General features: G+C 41.7%; 1 protein-coding gene across 3 annotated transcripts in view; it reads left to right on the top strand.

Annotated features, from left to right (window-relative positions):
- LOC134222632 (tyrosine-protein kinase Fer) overlaps positions 1-22,330 on the top strand; it is a 259,025-nt gene that overhangs the window by 83,479 nt on the left and 153,216 nt on the right. For all 3 annotated transcript variants that reach the window (XM_062701793.1, XM_062701796.1, XM_062701797.1), the window contains exon 3: positions 11,286-11,476. In XM_062701793.1, coding sequence (XP_062557777.1) covers positions 11,286-11,476 — 191 coding nt within the window. The remainder of the gene's footprint in view (positions 1-11,285; positions 11,477-22,330) is intronic.

Raw genomic sequence — 22,330 nt, 5'->3', positions numbered from 1 at the left:
TACCGCTGAGAGAGAGAAGCCAGCTCACTGACAGATCGTTTATTTATTATGTTTTCTTCTTCTTTATTTGTGTGGAAACTGAGGTTACTCAACAAATCAAAGTAACATTTCATAACGTCGGAAACAACATTTTTCACTCCAATAAAAACTTGTTCGAATTAGCTGATTTTAATGGTTATGAACTACATAACGTGCAACAAACCCGATTTCTCTTAATACGGCATCATTCACATGGATAATTACGGGTTCAATTCGCTGTAGCAGATATAAGAAAAATTGCGAACATAAATCGCCAAATAAATAATTTTGGTTACGACCATTTGAAGTTGCATCGCAGTGTTTATTTTTTCGGTTCGCAGTGACTGGATCGCGGTGACATTAGGATGAACGTAAATAAAGCGAGCTGTCTTCTCTCTCTCTCAGGTCTACCGAATTAACCAAGACTTCCATGATGCCCCCAGTCGCAGTATCAACCCAATAATGTCCTCCGAGTATTTGTCTTTCACTTGCGTCTCAAATCCAAACATATGACATGTTGTAAGATCTCCAAATTGTCCTGGAGTTTGAGTAAAATCGTCTATCGAATCAACCAAGGCTGCCATGATGTCCTCAGTCGCAGTATAAACGCAATTATGTCCTCCGAGTAATTTTCTTTCACCTGTGTCTTAAATCCAGGCATAGGAGATGTTGTAAGATCTCCAAATTGTCCTGAAGTTTGAGTAAAATGGTCTCTCGAATCAACCAAGGCATCCATGATGCCCCCAGCCACGGTATCAACCCATTTGTGTCCTCCGAGTATTTGTCTTTCACTTGCATCTCAAATCCAGGCATTTGAGATGTTGTAAGATCTCCAATTTGCCCTGGAGTTTGAGCAAAATGGTCTACCGAATCAACCAAGGCTTCCATGATGTCCTCAGTCGTAGTATAAACCCTATCACCCTATCACTTGCATCTCAAATCCAGACATTTGAGATGTTGTAAGATCTCCAAATTGTCCTGGAGTTTGAGTAAAATAGTCTACCGAATCAACCAAGGCTTCCATGATGTCCCTTGCCACGGTATTAAGATATTATAAAATCAATTTTTTGCCAAAAAAATCGTTTTGGTATTACCGCGATTTTTTTACCCTGTGAATCAATATGGTCGAAATTTAGGTGTGGTAAAATTCAAGTTATATCTGAGCTCTGGCCAAATTTTCAGCAAAATTGGTTCACACGCAATCGAGATCTAGATCTCCAAAGTTGACCATTTTGTGTGAAAAACGGCAAGTGGGCTTTTTATTATGCAGGTCACTGTAGATTCAATAAGCATATTCGCACCATGCATACCCAATTTTCATCAATACGAGATGTTCATTGTACTCCAAACCGTTCTCGATTTCAGTTCAAAACATCAACCAGTTCAATCATGAGTTTTGCAACGTCCTTGTTGTCAGTATGTACCCAATTCAAGCCAAGTCAAGCGTTAAGCGAGTGCGCCTTTTTTTCATGTTATGAACAGCAGATCAATCGCGCGATCTTCCGAAATATTGTGTTCTGCATAGTGCGGTTGGTAATAAAGTTAACCAGCGTGCGTTTTCATTGTAACGAACAGCCGAACGATCGCGCACGTTCGGAATAAACAAAAAGTCGCTTACCAAGGCGACTTCCTATATCAACCGGTGCCAGTAAAAGTGGTACATAAACCATTTTTGTCGATTTTGTGTTTTTTACACCAACTGCTTCAGTGAGCAAAGGTCTAGTAAGGGAATAACGAAAAAGTGATTTTTTACAACTAAATCTGAAGATATGCACTTTTTAATTTCTGGTATATATCACAATGGCAATTTCGTTGCCAGGAAAAGTGGTACATGTGCATTTTGTTCCAACAAACTTTAAATTTGTCAAGAAACTTTGCATATAACTCAATGTAACATGTACCACTTTCGCTGGCACCGGTTCATATATTACCTTATCATCTAATCAAATATCCCTTTCCCGTGGTACTCACGGAGATGCAGAGGATTCATCGGTCTCTTGTAGCAATGAGTGTTGGACTAATTTTCCTCCCCTAATCCTAAATTGACTGTGAGGACGTGGCCGGCATCGTTATTGGTCTTGAATTATTGAAACTATAAATCATGTACAGCGAGAATGGTTTTCTTATCCCAGAAAAGCTATTAATTTGGTGAGCTGTGCAAAATGTGTTGTTTCTCGGCCAATCACGACTAGCAACTACGATGTGTACCGTCAATCAAGCTAAGCTAAGCTATAAGCTAATTCTGTCAAGCGTTAAGCGTTCTCGAGTTCAACCCAAGCATCGATATGTATCCACTGATCCAATAAGTAGATGCATTCCATGCAAGCCCAATTTTCGGATCAAAAAAGGCCTTTGCAATGTCCGCTACATCGATATATGCCCAACCTGGTTCAATAAGAATATGCGCACCATGCAAACAGAATTTTCTTGAATACGAGATATTCAAGATTCTTCAAAGCGTTCTCGAGTTCAACCCAAGTTATCTACCAGGTGTTCATGGTACTCCAAACCGTTCTCGATTTCAGTTCAAAAATCAACGACGGATCAGAAGTTTAGCCTGCGCCTGATCCTTGATAAATTCCGGGAGTACCACTTGTAGACTCACCATCTGTTCATTGATTTCAAAGTAGCGTACGATTCAGTGAAAAGAAATGAGCTGTGGCACGTAATGTCCGAACATGGTTTTCCGGCGTAACTGATTAGACTGATAAGTGCAACGCTGTCAATTCAAGTATTCGGATTGCAGACGAAGTGTCAACCTCGTTTGTGACCTTAGACGGATTGAAGCAGTGTGATGCACTTTCGAATTTATTGTTCAAAATTGCACTCGAAGGCGCTATTAATAGATCTGGCGTGCAGAGGAACACAATCGCATATGCTCCAGGGCTTTGCGACGACATCGACCTTATTGGAATCGATCGCAGAGCAGTAGTGGAAGCTTTTATCCCACTGCAAAGGGAGACGGCGAAGATAGGCTTAATCATTAACTTTACCAAGACAAAGTACATGGTGGCAGGTAGAGATAGAAGAAGACCTAGTGGTGTTGGTGCTGAGGTAGTGCTTGATGATTGAAGTTGTTGAAGAATTTGTTTACCTTGGAACGATTGTGACATGTGACAATGACGTTTTTTCGTGAAGTGAAAAGACGTATTGCTGCTGCGAATAGGGCCTTTTACGGATTACGTAACCAGCTTAGGTCCCGCAACATGCAGACGGAAATAAAATCTGCTCTATACAAAACTCTGATTCTTCATTCATTTCATTAATTCAGACTAAGACTAAGTGGCCTGTGCGGTATATAAGAGTCTTCTCCTTCCGGCTCGGTCCATGGCTACACGTCGCCAACCACGCAGTCTACGGAGGGTCCGCAAGTCATCGTCCGTCGGCTTAGGGTGGTCTAACCGGTAGTACCGAAACCGGTAATACCGGTATTACCGGTTAATTTTGAGTACCGAAAATACCGGTATTAGAGACGACGAAAACCGGTATTTTCGGTATTTGAAATTTTACTGTCGTTATAAAAAATCTTGAATAGTTTTCACCTAGGGTCGGTGTACCAGTAATAGTGGTATTAGTGACATCTCTTCTTCTTCAATGGACAACAATGTCTTTTCAACATAGTATTCTGTTAGCTTTCTTTTATATAATCATTTTTAAAGAGACTTTGAGCCCGAGGCTGGCTCATCTCTTACGCTGTTAGCCTTTTCTCAGTTATTAATTGAAAGCCTTTCTAAGCCCGCTATTGCTGATTGCATGAGTATGTATTTTGTGTAGCAAGTACAGAGACAGGTCCAAATTGTTTAATTCGTACCAAATGATAGGTATGCTTTTCCTGCGATATATATGTTGGCAGAAAGCTGTTATTTTCTACTTTTCGGGAAAAATTGTGTTGATTCTTTGAAATACTGTTTTTTTTTGTCGAAATCGCTTTCTCTGCTATATGGGACATGGACAAATGCTATTGGTACTTGCTAGCTTCTGTTCCTATAATAATGCCTATTGGTTTCTTATGGGGTTCACTGTTATAGGAACGCCACACCGGGGGAAAGAAGCAAAAACAGTTAAGGAAAAATGATGTTTTTCTATATTTTCTCGCACCATTTCAAATATATTTGGTACACATTCACCTATTATTAGCAAGAGTTATGCTATGAAGTAAACTTTAAAATTTTAAAAATGTTCAAATTCCAGTTAAAAGTTACTGGTACTATTACCAGAACAGCCACAAATATGTTACATGCAAAATATCTCTGTTCCTATTTCGAAAAAGAACATGATAATTTTTTTTAACATTATTAAAGTGTTTTTTTTTAATTCTAGATTAAGTTCAACACTATGAGCCGTTCAAAAAGCTTTGATCGATTTGAAGCTTCAATCCAAATTCAACACAAATGATGTTGATATTTTTGGGTAGGTGGAATAATTAAAGTCCTTGAACCTGTTGAAGCTGCTGTGGAACTACTCTGCCGTGAGTTCTGTACTCTGTTAGAATTCGACGTGGCAATTATCAAATTAAACTACAGAAATTGCTGCCAACTTTTTCGATGCTCTCGCCGATCTTTTGACTTTTATGAATTATCCTGCCGTGAAGCAGTTGATCAGACACGATTGAGGCATTTTCTTCAAGACATCCAGAGCTACTTTTATTAAGCAAGCGGACGAGATCTTGAAGCGTCATATTATTTGTGATGCGATCGTTGAAGCAGAGACAACGAGTTCACCTGAAAAGTAGAAGCCAGGATCCTTGCAATTGTTCAGTATGTTTAGTCTACTTAAGTTTAATTTTGTTCAGCTCAACAAGCAATGGTTTTTACGTTTAACGTTTGTCAGTAAGTATTGTTTTTCGCCCAAAAGTCCAAATCAAAACTTTTTTTTATTACTGAAATTTTTACAAATACCGGTATTTTACCGGTATTACCGGTATTGACTCTACCAAATACCGAATACCGGTATTTGTCAAACATGGCCAATACCGACCACCCTAGTCGGCTAGCTGTCGAAAACAATTTTCACCGGGTTACTGTCCCACCGCAGTCGTCCGATTTTCGCGGTGTGAACGATGGATGGTTCTCCCAACAGCTGATGGAAATCGTCGACTCCTCCACGTACCGTTCGCCATCTGCACCCCACCATAGATGGTACGCAGCATTTTCCTTTCGAAAACTTCAAGTGCGCGTTGGTCCTCCACGAGCATCGTCCAGGTCTCGTGTCCGTAGAGGGCTACCAGTCTAATGAGCGTTTTGTAGATTGTCAGTTTGGTACGGCGGCGAACTCTATTCGATCGGAGCGTCTTGCGGAGTCTAAAGTATGTACGATTTCCAGCCACTATGCGTCTCCGAATTTCTCTGCTGGTATCATTTTCGGCAGTCACCAGTGAGCCCAAGTACACAAATTATTCTACCACCTCGATTTCGTCACCACCGATAGAAACTCGCGGTGGGTGGCTCACATTGTCTTCTCTTGAACCTCTTCCTATCATGTACTTTGTCTTCGACGTGTTGATGATTAGTCCTATCCGCTTGGCTTCCCTCTTCAGTCGGCTTCCTCCATCTTCTCAAAGTAACGTGCCATAATATCTATATCGTCGGCGAAACCAAATAGCTGGACGGACTTATTGAAAATTGTACCACTCGTGTTAATCCCTGCTCTTCGTATTACCCCTTCCAAAGCGATGTTGAATAGCAGACACGAAAGACCATCACCTTGCCGTAACCCTCTGCGGGTTTCGAAGGGACTCGAGAATGCCCCTGAAACTCGAACTACGCACATCACCCGATCCATCGTCGCTTTGATCGACCGTGTCAGTTTATCTGGAAATCCGTGTTCGTGCATTAGCTGCCATAGCTGGTCCAAACTCTGATTCTACCAGTGGCCATTTATGGACATGAAGCATGGACGTTAAAAAAAGGCCGACCCGAAAGCTTTCGGGGTTTTCGAGCAAAAAGTGCTGCGTACAAAACTCGGAGGGGATAAATGGTGTGTGGCGCAGACGCACGAATCATGAGCTGTATCAAAGAACACGAACACGCTGGCTGCACACGGTGGAATCGGTCCTGGGGACCCTGAACGTTCGGGGAAACTGGAGGAACATCTCCCAAGACCGACGATTATGGAGCTCTACAATACGCCAGGTATATGTGTAACGACGCTGTAGCCAACCAGGTTTCCAGGTAGTTACATACTAATTTAATGATGAGCTCATCGGAAACGAAGAACAATAAACTTGCGACTTGGATTACGGCCGGCTAAGGAATTAATCTTAGATATATTTGATAGTTCCAAAAGGTCCCAAATATCACATTAGGGTAAGACGGTATAATATGCCCCCCCTAAGGCAACTCCTTGATAACTTTTTACTTTTCAACACAATTTATGCAAACTTTGTGTTTTTTGGTAGTCCAGGAAGTCACAAATGCATTGCCCGTGAGTAGTCATATGAAAATATTACAGATAACACGTAATAAAGCTTTTTTGAAAAGTAGTGAAAAAATGGATTTCAAAAAGTGCCTGGGCAATACGCCCCACCTTAACCAAAGACGTTTCATAGCCCTTCATTAGTATTTTATCAATCCCATAATAAAAAGGCTACAAATCCTTATGCTCTTGACATTAAAAAACCAACATACGTCCATTTAAGCAGGTGTGAATTACATTTCAATATTTTCCATACAATTTGGAAGCAACTGCTGCAGGCTCGCTGCGCTTGTGTCCAGTTGGTAAGGGCATATCGTCCTGCCTACACTGGGGCGTTTTGGCCAGTGAAACATGTTTTCGAAAATCGTTACATTTTTGTAGATGGAAGCAATTTTATATCATATTAACCACTGAGAAAAGTTATTTTGTTGCCCAACTGAGTGTTCCAGTGCAAGTTTTGCGGACAGTATGCCAGAGTCGCTCCAGAATGTCGAGCAAACAGACATGAAAAGTTACATCAAAACTGTAACTTTTTGTATTTTGCTATTATTTTCATTGTGTTATACAAAAATACTACCACATTCACATAGTATGATGGGTTTACAAATACTTATAGGTACCAACTGATTTTGACCCTTAATTAGTTATAGTTTTCTAGAAATCAAAGGGGGGCGTTTTGGCCAGGTGGGGCGCATTATACCGTCTTACCCTATTCATTATCGAGCTGCAAAGCAAATATTGAGCAAAAACCCTTCATTTTTTGCTAAGCTAAAGAAACAATTATGCGCTCACCATTATTTCACATACAATCGAGGCACTATATACCACCAGTCGGGCGTTTATTTTATTTTTATTTTTTGATGGTGTCAGTTGGAGCTACCTGGTAGCGTTCCCCCTACTAGGACACAGACCCACAATGGCCACTAGCCTATGATAGCCACTTGAACATTGTGTGCAGTAGTTAGGTCTTGTGCCGGAGTAGTTTTTCAAATTAATAGTTTCCCCATTAGTAGCGTTTGAAGTATATTTCCAATACCATCAAACAAAAGAAGCTCAAAAAGTTCGTTCAAAATTTTAACTGATCAATTCGCAAGAGTCAGTCTTAATAATACAGCATCGGAATCGTCTTCAAACAAGATTCAACAGGTAATAAGTTTCAAAACATTACATGAGCTTCAGTTTTATAATGGGCTTGGGAAGTCTTATGGTCGATCTTTACGTCTGTGGTAGAACCTAGGTCAATCTTAGCATTTCATCAGTCTTAATTATGTCAGATGTTTTGTGAAGTGTCATTTCGTCTTGCCGCATTCAATTCACCTATCACTTTGTCTGTCTTAGTTATTTAATGTTTCCTACGTTATTCAGTTTAAGTCTATTACACATTTCAGATTATGTTGCGTTTAGCTGTCAGTTCATTTATTTGTCTAACATTCGCTATAGGTCCTCTTCGCTTAAACGAAAAATCTAATTAAAGCGTAAGTAAGCAAGTTTAAGAGTTGAGCGAAAATGATAAAATGGTCCCTAAATCGTCTTGAAGCCTTAAACTATAATTGTATGGGTCGTGGTAAGTTATAAGATTCGCTTTTCGGAAGCAAGATAAAGCTTCATCACGCCTAATCCCTAACTATAAAAAAATTTATCGAGAGTGAAGCCAATGAAAGATTGTATGCATACTATTGTTATAATTTGTGGTATTTTCAATTTAGGACTCTTTTGAGTGAGACTTAATAAAATAAAACGGGTGCCACGTTCCTAGTTTTGATAAAACTACTACTCAGTGAATCTAACTGTCAATTCCCTATTGATGTCGATATACTTGATCACAGTTTCAATTATAATAAACCTATTCTAGCTAGTATTAAGCGTGGCTACGACTCATCACTATCAGGGAACGTTCAGAAAAGTATTGCAGACAAGAAGGGATCTCTCATCATTATCACTGAGGAAAGAGGCCAGCTTAACTGCACTACCGTTCAAGGTTCCAAGACACGATGTCCGTTGAATCACATCCGTAAAATCAGTGCGTCAATGCCAGATTGTAACACGGCATTAAATAGTCAACATGTGATATCACCATGACAGGATATGTCTTTAGCCATCTCAATGCTAATGGCGTAAGCCGACCCACCGCGGCAAGGTAACATAACCGAGGGGAAGGTGTTTGTTAGCTTTATGTGAACACATTAAATATATATATATATATATATATATATATATATATATATATATATAAATATATATTGCGTATTTCTGTTCAATTTTATAACTTTTATTTATGCAGAATGAAAATTAATTCACTTTGTTTGTTCTGGGTGTAGGGAATGCGTGTTTTTACCTAAGTCATTGTTTCGTCAATGTCATTAACCTATGTCGACACTACAAACTCAATGTAAGATGTATCATGTAAAAGTGAAAACTGTTAAAGAATTTAGTTTATTCTATTATATTTTTGTCAAGGTTGCCTATAACTTTAAACTGTTCTTACAGGTAGCTTTATCGTTGTTTAATTACGGTGATTATCTATTAAGTTCTAATCAAGATCAGCTATAGGATTCACTTTTCGGTGGCAAAGTAAAGCTTCATCACGCCTATTGCCTATCTATTAGTAAACATTATCAAGGATGAAGCCGTTAAAAGATTGTTCATATACCATCATTATAATGTGTGGTATTTTTTATTATTGCTCTTCGAAGTGAGGCATAACAAAATAAATCTGGCACCACGTTCCTAGTTTTGAAAAAACTTCTACTCAATGAATCCAGCAGTCGATTCCCTACGAATGTCTTGAATACTTTGTTTTTCAATAAATGCCAAGCTAGCTAAATGTTAGCGTGACTAAGACTCAGCTATATATTTGGACAAAGAATCAGGACGAATAAAGTTTGGCTGTTACGCCCTTTTCAAATGTAGGTCTAGCATTAAAGGCTCCAAGACATGATGTCCGTTGGATCACATGCACATGCGTTAAATCAGTGCGTTAATGCCAGACATGTGACGCGGCACCAAACAAAAACAGTCAACATGTGATATCACCACGACAGGATATGTCTTTGGTTGCCATATCAATGCTAATGGCAAAAGCCCACCCATCGCGGCAAGATAACATTTTCGAGAGGAGGGAGTCACTATAGACCACCAGTCGGGCGTTTATACACTTAAAAATCATGCAATGATGCAAATGGCGATAGGAATCATGAGCGCTTCTCTTGGCCATGATTCTGATGGGATTTGAGAATTTAATATTTACCTACACTGCGCTTCCTATCAAGCTCTATAACATAGAAATAAATTGGCAACATAGGAAAATTAACCGTTTTCACGAAAATGGCCATATCTCTACGTATACCTAACGAATTATTTATCTACAGCCAGCATTTCTTAGCATATTAATTCTAGTTTCTGGAGAAAGCATAAAACATGATGGCAGTAAACGTCACCTAAGATGTCAAGCAGAAGAAAAAATGCATTTTAACATACCCTCGGAAAACCCGAAACATCTCCGGTGGCCAAGGGCCAATATGAGGTTTTGCATGGGGACAGTATACTAGAAGAGTTTCCACGTAATAATATCAGGTAGTTGACAGAGTTCTTACTGTTTAGGCAAAATACCAAACAAGAAATTGCTTAGAATAAGTTTTATTATCGGATTTCATCAGTAGTGCGTTATTCATTAGGTACCAAAGCATTAGATACCAAAGCATTGTTTACGTTTTGGAAAAAAAAATCTTTGAGAGTATCGCACTGCGAGAGCAGCATAACTGCCATGACTCCAACTAGCAGTCAAAATTACGCGGCAGGCAATAATTAACATATGTAATTTGTTTGAAGGCAAAAAATGAGGGCTAGAACTTATCTAAACATCTTCACTTGCAAATATGGTAAATATTTGAAAAAATAATTGAATCATATAATAGGATTTTCCTTAGGTTGTCTCTGGTAAGCGACCCCAATAGCAGGGGAATCAAGAACGCACTCTCACTCCTGAGCAGCACAAGTTAGCCAAATAGGTTGCAGCCACTTGATTGTGACTGAATCTGATCACATATAAGTTGCAGATACATATGTGGAACATGTGTACTGCTAGGGCAGTCAGTGTGGTAGTATCTTACATACAACCAATTAGAATCCACACTCAATAAGATGTTTTGATTTTCCCCTTTTTTTGTATGCTGGTCTTTATTCAACGCAAGCAAAATGGCTTGTAATATAGACAGCAACCCATCTTTATCTTTCGTATGTTCGAAATCAACAATCACTCGTCCCAAGTGTGCTAAACAAACATCCACCTGATAGGGACAATGGTGTCGACCAGGATGCATTTATTGGAGGGTGTTCTGACTTGTCAATATCCCTAACTCAGCCATCTTGGATTTTTGTATGGAATTTATGCTCTTTTATTTACGTTTTGCACTGGAAATTTATGTTTCCCCCCCGCGCTGGCTATTCCCATCTACTGACGAAGTCGGATCACCTGTACATAAAAACATCTTGTTGTCGACATTTTGTTCATTTCGCTCGAGAGTTTCGCTGGTTTAAATGAGATATTGCGTTTTTTGCTGTTTTAGGTCAAAACCAAAAGTAAGCAAGCCGGCTGGTGGAATACTTCTGGTTTGAACTGCAATATATGAAGATCAATAACGATAAATGTGCTCAACCGTGGCTTATTGGACCAATGTTTGAGCCATATACCCTATATCAGCTTTACTTGGAAGTGCTAAATATTTTGCAAAAACCTCTTGATTTGCAAGTTAACGCGCTGTCCTGACACACATTCAGTTTTGCAGATTAAACCCATTTCCTGTCGATTCGAATAAAATTTATCAAAGCTTTTTTTTCTCGCGTTTCTTACACAGGCAGTCACATCACTCGCGCCTGGCGGACCTTCATGGAAGAGCTGGAGCACACGGCCAAGCAAATCAAAGCCAACGCCGAACAGTTGGAGTCGGTCTGCCTGGACAAGTTGGCCCACTTGTACCAGGACAAGCGGCGCGTGCGAAAGCAGTACCAGGAGGAGCACACCAAGATTGCCACCAAGTTTAGCCATGTAAGTACATGTGTACAGCCCCACGGTAGAATGGATCGAAATGTTTTGATGTTCGTAGTGTTTGCTTACCTGGGCGATTGCGATAAAAAGTCAATGGTGATAAGATATGAGGTGTACGCAAAATTGCTGGAAGCTGATAATATGACTGAGGTTTATTGCTACTATTGGGGCCGGAATTTGACGATCGTTGTAAAGTGGTATGACTAATTCAATTAATAACTTTTCGCACGTGATGATAATAGTCATTTCACATAATTTGTAGCCTTCTACTGGCGATTTAAAATAATGCGGTTCAACCGAAGCTTAAAGTATTCCTAGAAGTTGACATTTGAGTATATTGCATGGTCTTCAAAATATGGAGGCTATGGGTATGGAGAGGAAGTAACGGACATTATTCTGGAGAATCCAGGAGACTAGAAATACTTAGTTAAATAAGATGAAGTTGTCAACAAAGGGGCACTGAGATGTACTATTTTTTCGCTATGCTGCTACATTGTAGTTGTCAAAACATGACAATCCTTTCTATGAGCCATCAAACATTACTCTTTCCGCGGCATTCAGGAGTACGTGTTCAGAACATTCTTAATACAAACTAAGCATATGCGGTATTTCGAAAAATTTCGTTTCAGGTGGTTCGAAACGAAATTCCGCGGAATTTCGCGGAATTTGAGCATGGCGAAATCTGATTTCTTGATTTCGTTTCGTTTCGAAAAAATACAAAAAAATCGCTAGAAAAAACTAGCTTTTAACGAAATTTAACGGAATTCCGCGGAATTTCAAAACAAATTTAAACTTAAACCATACTTTAATTTATCGAAAATTTTGGCTGCGCCGCTGAACAAAATTGTTAAGTTGTTTTTAAAACTTTTTGTTATACAATTTTTTTCTATTAATGCTTACTACATAACCCCATTCTTAGTCGACAAATATGCATGTAGTTTTCTTCTATATAACGTCTTCAGTGTTTCCATGATTAAATTTTAAATTTTGTGATATTTTTTTACTATTTGCACAATGCGGAATCGATCGTGTTGCTGCTGGTCATGGGACTGCAGCTAGTCCGGGAGAACGCGAAGTAATACAAATCTACCTCGCGTAGCAGAAATTCGTTTAACTCGCAATCGTTTAACTTGCAATCGAACAAGTGTACAATCGATAGTGTTGATGCTGATCACGCCAGCTAGTGTGGGAGAACGCGAAGTGATAAAACTTATGTCTGCATCGAAGAGTACAAATTTATTTAGTGCGGAATCGATCGTGTTGTAGAAGATTATTAAACGAAGCACATTGGTCTTGCGTTGGATTGATTCGAAACACAGTTTTCGTCTTCTTGTTTTCAGAAGAACTTCGTTCACAATACATATTTTGTCGCTTATCAAGGGGTTTCACGTGAATTACCTTCTCAACTAGCCAACGGATCCTTTCCCGTAGCGCTCACGGAGATGCAGAGCATTCCTCGATTTCTTATAACAATCAGTGTTAAACTAATTTTCCTAAATTGACTATAAGCACGTGACTAGCTTCGTTATTGGTCATGAATTGGAAACTCCGAAGCAAGTATACAATAAGAATAACTTTTTTGTATCGCAAGAATATTATTTAATTGGTGAGCTGTGCATATTTGCTGTTTCTCGGCCAATCATGATTAGCAACTACGATGTGTACTGTAAATCAAGCTGATAAGCTTTTCTTTGACTATTTGCACAATATGTAAGGAACATTGCAGATTTGTGGGGATTTTTAGATCTTCGCATAGAATTTGCAAAAAAAAAATCCAAGACGGGTTGAACGATCATTAAAATTTCTAAAAGTTTTTTACTTATGACTGCTTTCAGCTTATACTGACCATAACAGCTGTTCACACATGCCAAGGACACGCAGAAAATAGATCAGTTTGTCGAGCTGATTGTATATAAGACTATGGGTCTGTGAAATTCAATCTGAACTACATATCTTTGTGCATTCTAGAAAGGTGCACAGGATTCTTCTAGTGAGCAAATGTATGCAATTTATGTGGACGAAGAATAAGAAGGAATAAATTTTGGCTGATACGCCCTTTTCAAATGTTGGTCTAGTAATATTAGTTCTCTATCTACTGTTACCGAATATAGTAACAATGGACGAACCATCGGCATATTTGCATAACATGTATACTGCCGTTATACACATAACTGTCCCATGTACATAGGAAATCTCAGCAAACATGGGACAAATATGCGTATGACGGCAGTTTACACATAGGAAACAATATCGAGGCGTTTCACCTAGTTAAACTGTACCCACTGTCCTATCCCCTCTCCCTATTTCGGCCCTTGGAGCAAAATTGAAAGAAAGGCGGCAACACCATTTCCGCTATATCGAAGCCAAACGTTGAAGGAGGGGTGCAGAGAAAGAGAAAATCGAGGGAGCCGAGCAAAAGATCGTGGACTAGTCGAGGAGTCGTATTTTGACTGTGATCGGGTACAGACCTCTCGATTAACCGGAGAAAAGCTGTAAAAGAAGATCCTTGTGAAGCGTTGATTTAGCGAGGACTTATCGTGCTGGTGAAGGGAGCCTAGAACGTCCCGAATATTGAAGAGTGTGCGCGGGGAATGGCTGCTACCCGTCGGGAGGATTGTTTCCGATAGAAAAGCCCGTAGTGCGTCGTGAGTCTCGCGGAGCCGGAAAAAAAACCTCGACTATTTCTCAAGCTGCATCCACGTGCTAAACGCTACCGTCTCGCCGGCTGTCTATCCCACCGAGCTGGTAACAAAACTCAAAAAATCACGAATCGTCGCAGTTTTCAACATCGCGGCTCATCCTGCGGAACCGAGACAGAGCTTCGACAAAACGCTCACGTGTCCCACATTTTAGCCTCGTCGACTGCCAGCCCCTTGAGGCTGTCAAAGTGCATTAGAATCTCAAGCCACCGTCTACGTGTCCAACGCTCCAGATCACTGGCGGCATCCCCGTGGAGCCAAGAGAGCTTCTACATACCGCCCACGTGTAATACATTTCAGCCTCGTCGGCTGCCTGCCCTTTGAGGCCGTGATAGTGTATCAAAGAGAATTTCAAGACCCCCCCCCCGTCTACGTGTCCAACGCTGCAGATCACTGGCGGCTACTCCGTGAAGGCGAGAAAAATCTTCGACAAATCGCCTATGTGTTCAACGCTGCAGATGGCTGGCTGCGTTCCCCAAGAGGACTGGAAACAAATCTCGAACTAACCCTTAAGCTTCCGCCCACGACGTGTCTAACGCTACGACCGTATCGGCTGCCTACATCGCGGAGCCGGAAAGACGACACAACGAGTCATCGAGCCCTCTCCTCCCACGTGTCCAAGACTACAGCCTCGTCGGCAACCTATCCAGAGGACCTGGAGAAGCATAGTCGCTTCAAACTACCAACCACTGTCAGCCCGGTTAGCAATCCACTAGCGGAGCCGGGGAGGAGCTCCTTCAAACCCCGTTGCAGGAGCATGACAATGTCGACCAACTTTGTAAGGCCGCAACCCTTCCTTTCCTCCCACTAATTCAAAACCCAGGAATATCAAATAAAAAATTAAATATAATTAAAAATGTATCTTTAAGGTCACTCCTGACGGAATCCAAGTTTCAAAGTGCTCGCGTTTTCGGGGTTTTCGTCAGGAGTGATCTAAAATATTCGGTTCTTTCAAAAGCTATCCCTATGTGCATGCAAATGCGTCGAACTCTCGTTGAATTGTCCACTTATATTCGCTATTACGTCGTGTATCCCTTGAGCAAGTAAAGGTAAGCCTGAGAACCCCAACGGTGAGCTAGCTTGGGATGTCCACTGCATAGACGGCAGACGTCACTGACAATTACACTACGTATACGCCTGGCAGATGTGGGTACATAATAGAGTATCTAAATAAGAAAATAAATCTCAGCATTAATTTTCTAATTTTGACTAAGTCAATACTGTAAAACCACGCTGACAAGACAATATGAAGTATGCTTCAGCATAATTGCATAATTCTTAAGTGAACTAAGGTTTTAAGCGAAATTTGAATCCGTATATGAATAATCCCACAATTTCTTTATTTTAATATTAAGTATATAGAACTGATATTAAATTGAACTGATATAAAATTTATTAGATACGGGAACACACAGATTGCCTCTTCTGTTATTATAACTCTTTTGGTCGCAAAACAGTTGATCGACTTCGACAAAGTGAAATCAGAACTACGTACATAATGTAAAACCAATTTAATAAAAATTCCGCGGAAAAAAAATTAAATTTCGTTTCGTTTCGAAAAATTTCGAATTAAATGAACCTTGACTTCGTATCGTTTCGAAGTCTCGATAGAAATCTATATTTCGTTTCGTTTCGATCCGAATCAACACAGACATTTTAAATTTCGTTTCGTTTCGTTTCGTTAGGAAAAAGATAGTTATCGCATACCCTTAATACAAACAAGTGTTTAGCCTTTTGGCTCTTCTGCTTAGATATTGATTTTTTTTTTAATTTAATATGCGAAAATTTCTTACAGAATATCTAGTTTTACATTTTTGCCTTTACCAAGTTGAATGAAGGCAAGGGCCATGGCGTAAAGGCTTACCCACTTGTACCTTTCTCCAGAACAACTCTCATCGAACACTGAATCCTTCGGTCCATTATAGATGAATCAACTTTAATTATCACTCTGAGTACGTTTACATCGCGTTCAGGCTGCCCTCCTATTCGTACAGTTGTACCTAAGTGTAGCTGTGGAACTGCAGTGCACCACTAGCTGAATTAGTAAGCGGACACATCAGGAACGCAGGGTACGATGAGGGAAAAGGGGTAAACAGAGCGCCAGCCAGTCAGTGTCCACAACAAAACACAACATAGCTTGTATAACATTTATGGCTTGTCGGTGAGGCCGCGCGGAGCCAAACCGACGATGTTGGTTGTCATCGTTTGGATAGGCTATGTTTACCGTTAGCAGTTGCGGAGAGGAAAATGTTGCGAGTGATTCACCTAATCACTTTTTACTTTTATTTGTGTGTTGAATTTTGAATTGAAGATATTCGTTATTATCGAATAGTCCCAAGTTCAAAAAGAAGTTTCTTCAGTTGGCAAATACAGTAACCATTCGACAGCAAGTAACTTTCATGGGAAAATGTAGACTATGATTCAGAAAAAATATTTTAAGCTCTTTTTAGTGGAATGTATTCAACCGTCTAAGACGAGTTTAGTACTCTCCATTTAATTCCACTACGTTTTGTTATCTTACGCAGATACGTATTTTGACCTCAACTGTGAGGTCGTCTCGACTAGTCGAGCAAGTACAAGACACTGAAGACGACCTCACAGTTGAGGTCGAAATACGTATCTGCGTAAGATAACCACTGGCGGAGACAGAGGTGGGGCACCACACGATGCAATCAAACCATTGTTCTCAACGGCTATTATTCTTGCACCAAGTGGTGCCCCACCAAATAACAATAGCGGAGCCAGCTGAGCCAGTGAAGATAACAAAACGTAGTGGAATTAAATGGAGAGTACTAAACTCGTCTGGGGCCCTCCTTAGCCGTGCGGTAAGACGCGCGGCTACAAAGCAAAACCATGCTGAGGGTGGCTGGGTTCGATTTCTGGTGCCGATGTAGGCAATTTTCGGATTGGAAATTGTCTGGATTTCCATGGGCATAAAAGTATCATCGTGCTAGCCTCATGATATACGATTGCAAAAATGGTAACCTGGCTTAGAAACCTTGCAGTTAATAACTGTGGAAGTGCTTAATGAACACTAAGCTGCGAGGCGGCTCTGTCCCAGTGTGGGGATGTAATGCCAATAATAAGAAGAAGACTAAACTCGTCTTAGATGGTAGACTATGATTATTTTTAATGCAAATTACCCAATTCAATCGCTGTCCAAATAAAAAAAAATCTAATTCACCTATTTATCCTCAATGAAGGTGACCGGCCTGGGTAGATGTCGAAGATAATATTAACCCAAAAATGCCAAGGACAAACTTTTAATTTTGAAAACCATATATCTCTGAGGTTTTTGAAGGTTTTTACTTTGAAGGTTTCACTAAAATCAAGGGGAATAGTTGTATTTTCAGGCACATGTAAGCCCTCCCCTCCGGACCCCTCCCCCTTTTTGGTTGAGAAAACTAGGTGGCCCAAAAGCGTAATTTTAGGCAGTGATATATGAAACTGGTCATATTTGGAGATTTAATAGTCTGTTTAACAGCCCGTATGCACAGAGCTATTCAATATGATTCAATTGTATTTGTGCAAATAATGTAACAAACACTTTTTTAAGGCCTCCAATACATCTGGCAGATTGTGGTGAAGTTGCTCTGAATAAATTAAAATTTAATGTGCCTGAAGCATGAACTTATAGTGATCCAACAAGTCCATATCAGTCCTAAGAGCCCATGCGAGTGCTTAATCATTCAAATAAGTACAACGCAGATGTTCTAGGTTCTCTAAATAGTCCGGGAGTTGAGTTCAATTGGTTTACCATGTCAACTACGCCTGATATCAAACCGACAGCAACTCAGCATTCGCATGGGCTCTTAGGACTTGTATGAACACGCTGGGTCGCTGTCAGTTTGATATCAGGCGTAGTTGACATGGTAGACCAATTGAACTCAACTTCTGGACAATTTGAAGAACCTAGAACATCTGCGTTGGACTTATTTGACTGGTGAAGCATTTGCATGACCGCTAAGGACTTATATGGACACGCTGGGTTGCTCTCGGTTGGATACTAGTCGTAATTGACCTGGTAGACCAATTGAACTCAACTCCCGGACAATGTTGAGAATCTACAACATCTGCGCTGTAATTATTTGAATGATGAAGCATTCGCATGGGCTCTTAGGACTTATATGGACGCGCTGGGTTGTTGTCGGTTTGATATCAGGCGCAGTTGACCTGGTAGACCAATTGAACTCAACTACCGGACAATTTGGAGAACCTAGAACATCTGCGTTGTACTTATTTGAATGATGAAGCGTTCGTATGGGCTCTTAGGACTTATATGGACACGCTGGGTTGCTGTCGGTTTGATATCAGGCGTAGTTGACATGGTAGACCAATTGAACTCAACTCCCGGATAATTTGGAGAATCTAGAAAATCTGCGCTGTACTTATTTGAATGATGAAGTATTCGCATGGGCTCTTAGGACTGATGAGGACACGCTGGGTTGCTGTCGGTTTGATATCAGGCGCAGTTGACCTGGTAGACCAATTGAACTCAACTCCCGGACAATTTGGAGAACCTAGAACATCTGCGTTGTACTTATTTGAATGATGAAGCGTTCGTATGGGCTCTTAGGACTTATATGGACAGGCTGGGTTGCTGTCGGTTTGATATCAGGCGTAGTTGACATGGTAGACCAATTGAACTCAACTCCCGGATAATTTGGAGAATCTAGAAAATCTGCGCTGTACTTATTTGAATGATGAAGTATTCGCATGGGCTCTTAGGACTGATGAGGATACGCTGGGTTGCTGTCGGTTTGATATCAGGCGTAGTTGACATGGTAGACCAATTGAACTCAACTCCTGGACAATTTGAAGAACCTAAAACATCGGACTTATTTGACTGGTGAAGCATTTGCATGACCGGTAAGGACTTATATGGACACGCTGGGTTGCTCTTGGTTGGATACTAGTCGTAATTGATCTGGTAGACCAATTGAACTTCGGAGATGCCAATAGGAAAAAGCCGTGCAAGTAACACAGCTGAACCTGAACCACAGTGCATCTGCCCAGCAACTGCTGTGGCAATCGGTCTCGGAGGCGAGGACCGATGTCGCCCTCCTGTCTGACCCGTAGAACGTCCCTGCCGACAATGGCAACTGGGTGGCGGACGGGTCTAGGTCGGCGGCAATCTGCACAACGGGAAGGTCCCGGTTCAAGAGGTTCGACACTCCTCCGCGGAGGGTGTCGCGATAGCCAAGATCAATAGTGTGTTCTATTGTAGCTGCCACGCCCCACCAAGGTGATCAATGAAACAATTCAACCAGATGATCGACAGGCTATCGTCCGACCTAGTAGGTCGGAGCCCGTTCGTTATAGCGGGAGATTTTAATGCTTGGGCAGTGGAATGGGGCAGCCGCTGCACAAATCAGAGGGGACAAGCGTTACTCGAGGCACTTGTAAAACTCGACGCAGTGCTTGTCAATGACGGAGCCAGTAGCACATTCCGTAGGAATGGGGCCGAGTCATGGATAGATGTAACGTTTGTCACCCCCAGTCTGGTCTCTGACCTGGACTGGAGGGTAGACGAGGACTACACCCATAGTGATCACTTAGCAATTCGCTTCAAGATCAACTATGGTGTGCAGCATCCGAGAGCGGGTGATCCCTATCAGGTCCGTGGGTGGATGTCCAATCACTTCGACAGCGAAGTTTTCACCGCGGCCCTGGGACTGGAGCCCAACACCGACAGTCTAAGTAGGGTTGCCCTGGTAGCTGTCCTATCACGCGCGTGCGACGCTACTATGCCGAGGAAAGCCCTGCCAAGAAATGGCAGACGCCCGGCATACTGGTGGAGTGCCGAAATTGCAGCACAAGGCTAGACGTAGGACGCAACGAGCCCGCACCGAGGAGGAAAGAGCGGTTCGTGAAGTGTTTCGAGCTGCGAGACTGGCCCTTAACAAGGCCATTAAGAGCAGCAAGAGAGCGTGCTTCGACAACCTGTGCGAGGGTGCCAACGCGAATCCGTGGGGTGACGCCTATAGGATCGTTATGGCCAAGACCAAAGGGGGCTCTTCCCCCCCTCCCCTCCCAAACGGTCATCGGACCAGTTGGCGAGGATTATCGAAGTACTCTTCCCGTCCCGAGCCACAAGTCCCTGGCCTCCTGCGCTGCAAGGCGCTGGGAGTGTGGCCGAAATGTTGGCTTCGGTGACGAACGAAGAGTTACTCGCATAAACAAAGCTCCAAGGCCTGATGGAGTCCCAAACAGTGCACTCAAGGCAGCGATCATAACGAACCCCAACATGTTCAGGCTAGCTATGCAGAGATGCCTAGATGGGTGTCGTTTCCCTGAGAGATGGAGAAGTTGGTACTGCTGCCGAAGGCCGGGAAGCCCTCGGGCGACCCATCGGCGTACAGACCAATTTGCCTGATCGACACGACGGGTAAACTGCTCGAGAGGATCATCCTCAACAGGCTCACCCCGTACGCAGAGGGTACGGATGGCCTGTCGAGCAACCAGTTTGGTTTTCGGAAGGGCAAGTCCACGGTGGACGCTATCAACTCAGTGCTGAAAACTGCAAAGGTAGCGATCCAACGGAACAGGCGAGGAATTCGATACTGTGCGCTGGTGACACTGGACGTGAAGAACGCATTCAATAGCGGAAGCTGGGATGCCATCGCGCTCTCGTTACACCGGCTTAGGGTCTGTCTCATTTGGAGAATTAAACTGAATGCTGGATAGCACCAGCCATTCTTTTTTTATCTATTGCGTTTATTTGACAGGCTCAGGCGTGTATAACACTTAACGGAGCCGAGACTTTATGATATTTACAATCGATATCATCTTAATATCAACAGTTAGTAAGGGGAAAGGGTATAGACCAAGATACTCGTGGCGACTCAATGTTAGATTGCGTAATTTCAGGACGGACTAGGTTTGAGGTATTACAGCTGCTCATCCAGGTATTTGACGTCATTAACGGTATGGCGTAGCGTCAAGCTCGAGTTGTGGTTCGTCTGGGAGCATCTTCCGGATGGCCATAGCTTTGTATTACACAGAACAATAAGACAAAAACAAAACAAAAACGAGAAAGAAAAAAAATGGGGGAATTAGACTTTTATGTCAGACGAGCATAGAAAGGCATAGATGGCCTGCATATAAACCACATCGCGATCCCCCAAAACACCTCTTACTTCCCTGTAGGGTTGTTTACCTCGGGCCACAAGGGTATCCAATAGTTGCTCTCTGGAGGCGTCGTTTTCCGAGCAATACCAAACTACGTGATCGATGTCATCGTAACCGGCTCAACACCTACATAGGTTGCTATCGACCAGCTTTATTCTATAGAGGTGTGCGTTTAGTGAATAGTGATTGGACATAAGTCTCGACATCTTGCGAATGAAGCCTCGGCTTAAATCCTCACCTCTGAACCACGCTCGCGCAGAAACTTTAGGAACTATGGAAAACAGCCACCGTCCAAGTTCATTGTGTGACCAAATCATTTGCCAATTTTGAAGAGTACTCTGACGGACTAATGGGAAAAACTCGTTGTTCGAGATTTGTCTATCATAAACCTCACCCTCCTGTGCGCCCACCTTTGCTAGCGAGTCCGCTTTCTCATTGCCATAGATTAGGCAATGGGATGGGACCCATACAAAGGTAATCTTGAATGATCTTTCGACCAAATCACGCATCTGCTCTCTTACAGTTGTAAGAAAGTAAGATGCGTGCTTAAAAGGTTTCATCGACCAGAGTGCCTCGATAGAACTAAGACTATCCGAGAAGATGAAAAAATGGTCTACGGGCTGATCGGAAATTATCCCCAAAGCGAAATTAATTGCTGCCAGCGCAGCAACATAAACCGAACACGGTTCTTGAAGTTTTCGGAAGGTGGTTGAATTTACGTTGAAAACACCGAAGCCAGTGGATCCGTTAATGCGAGAACCATCAGTGAAATATCTGATAAGAAAATTATTTTGAGCTTTTTAGTGGAATCTTTTCACCTGTCATAAGACGAGTTTATACAATCCCATTGAATTCCACCACTTATTTGTATCTTGACAGATACGTATTTCGACCTCAACAGTAAGGCCGTCTTCAGTGTCTCGTACTTGACTCGACTTGAAGTCGAGTCAAGTACGAGACACTGAAGACGGCCTTACTGTTGAGGTCGAAATACGTATCTGTCAAGATACAAATAAGTGGTGGA

The sequence above is a fragment of the Armigeres subalbatus genome, chromosome 1 (assembly GCF_024139115.2).
Source record: "Armigeres subalbatus isolate Guangzhou_Male chromosome 1, GZ_Asu_2, whole genome shotgun sequence".
Taxonomy (NCBI): domain Eukaryota; kingdom Metazoa; phylum Arthropoda; class Insecta; order Diptera; family Culicidae; genus Armigeres; species Armigeres subalbatus.
The sequence above is the reverse complement of the archived record's forward strand: the minus strand, read 5'-3'. Positions and strand labels throughout refer to the sequence as shown.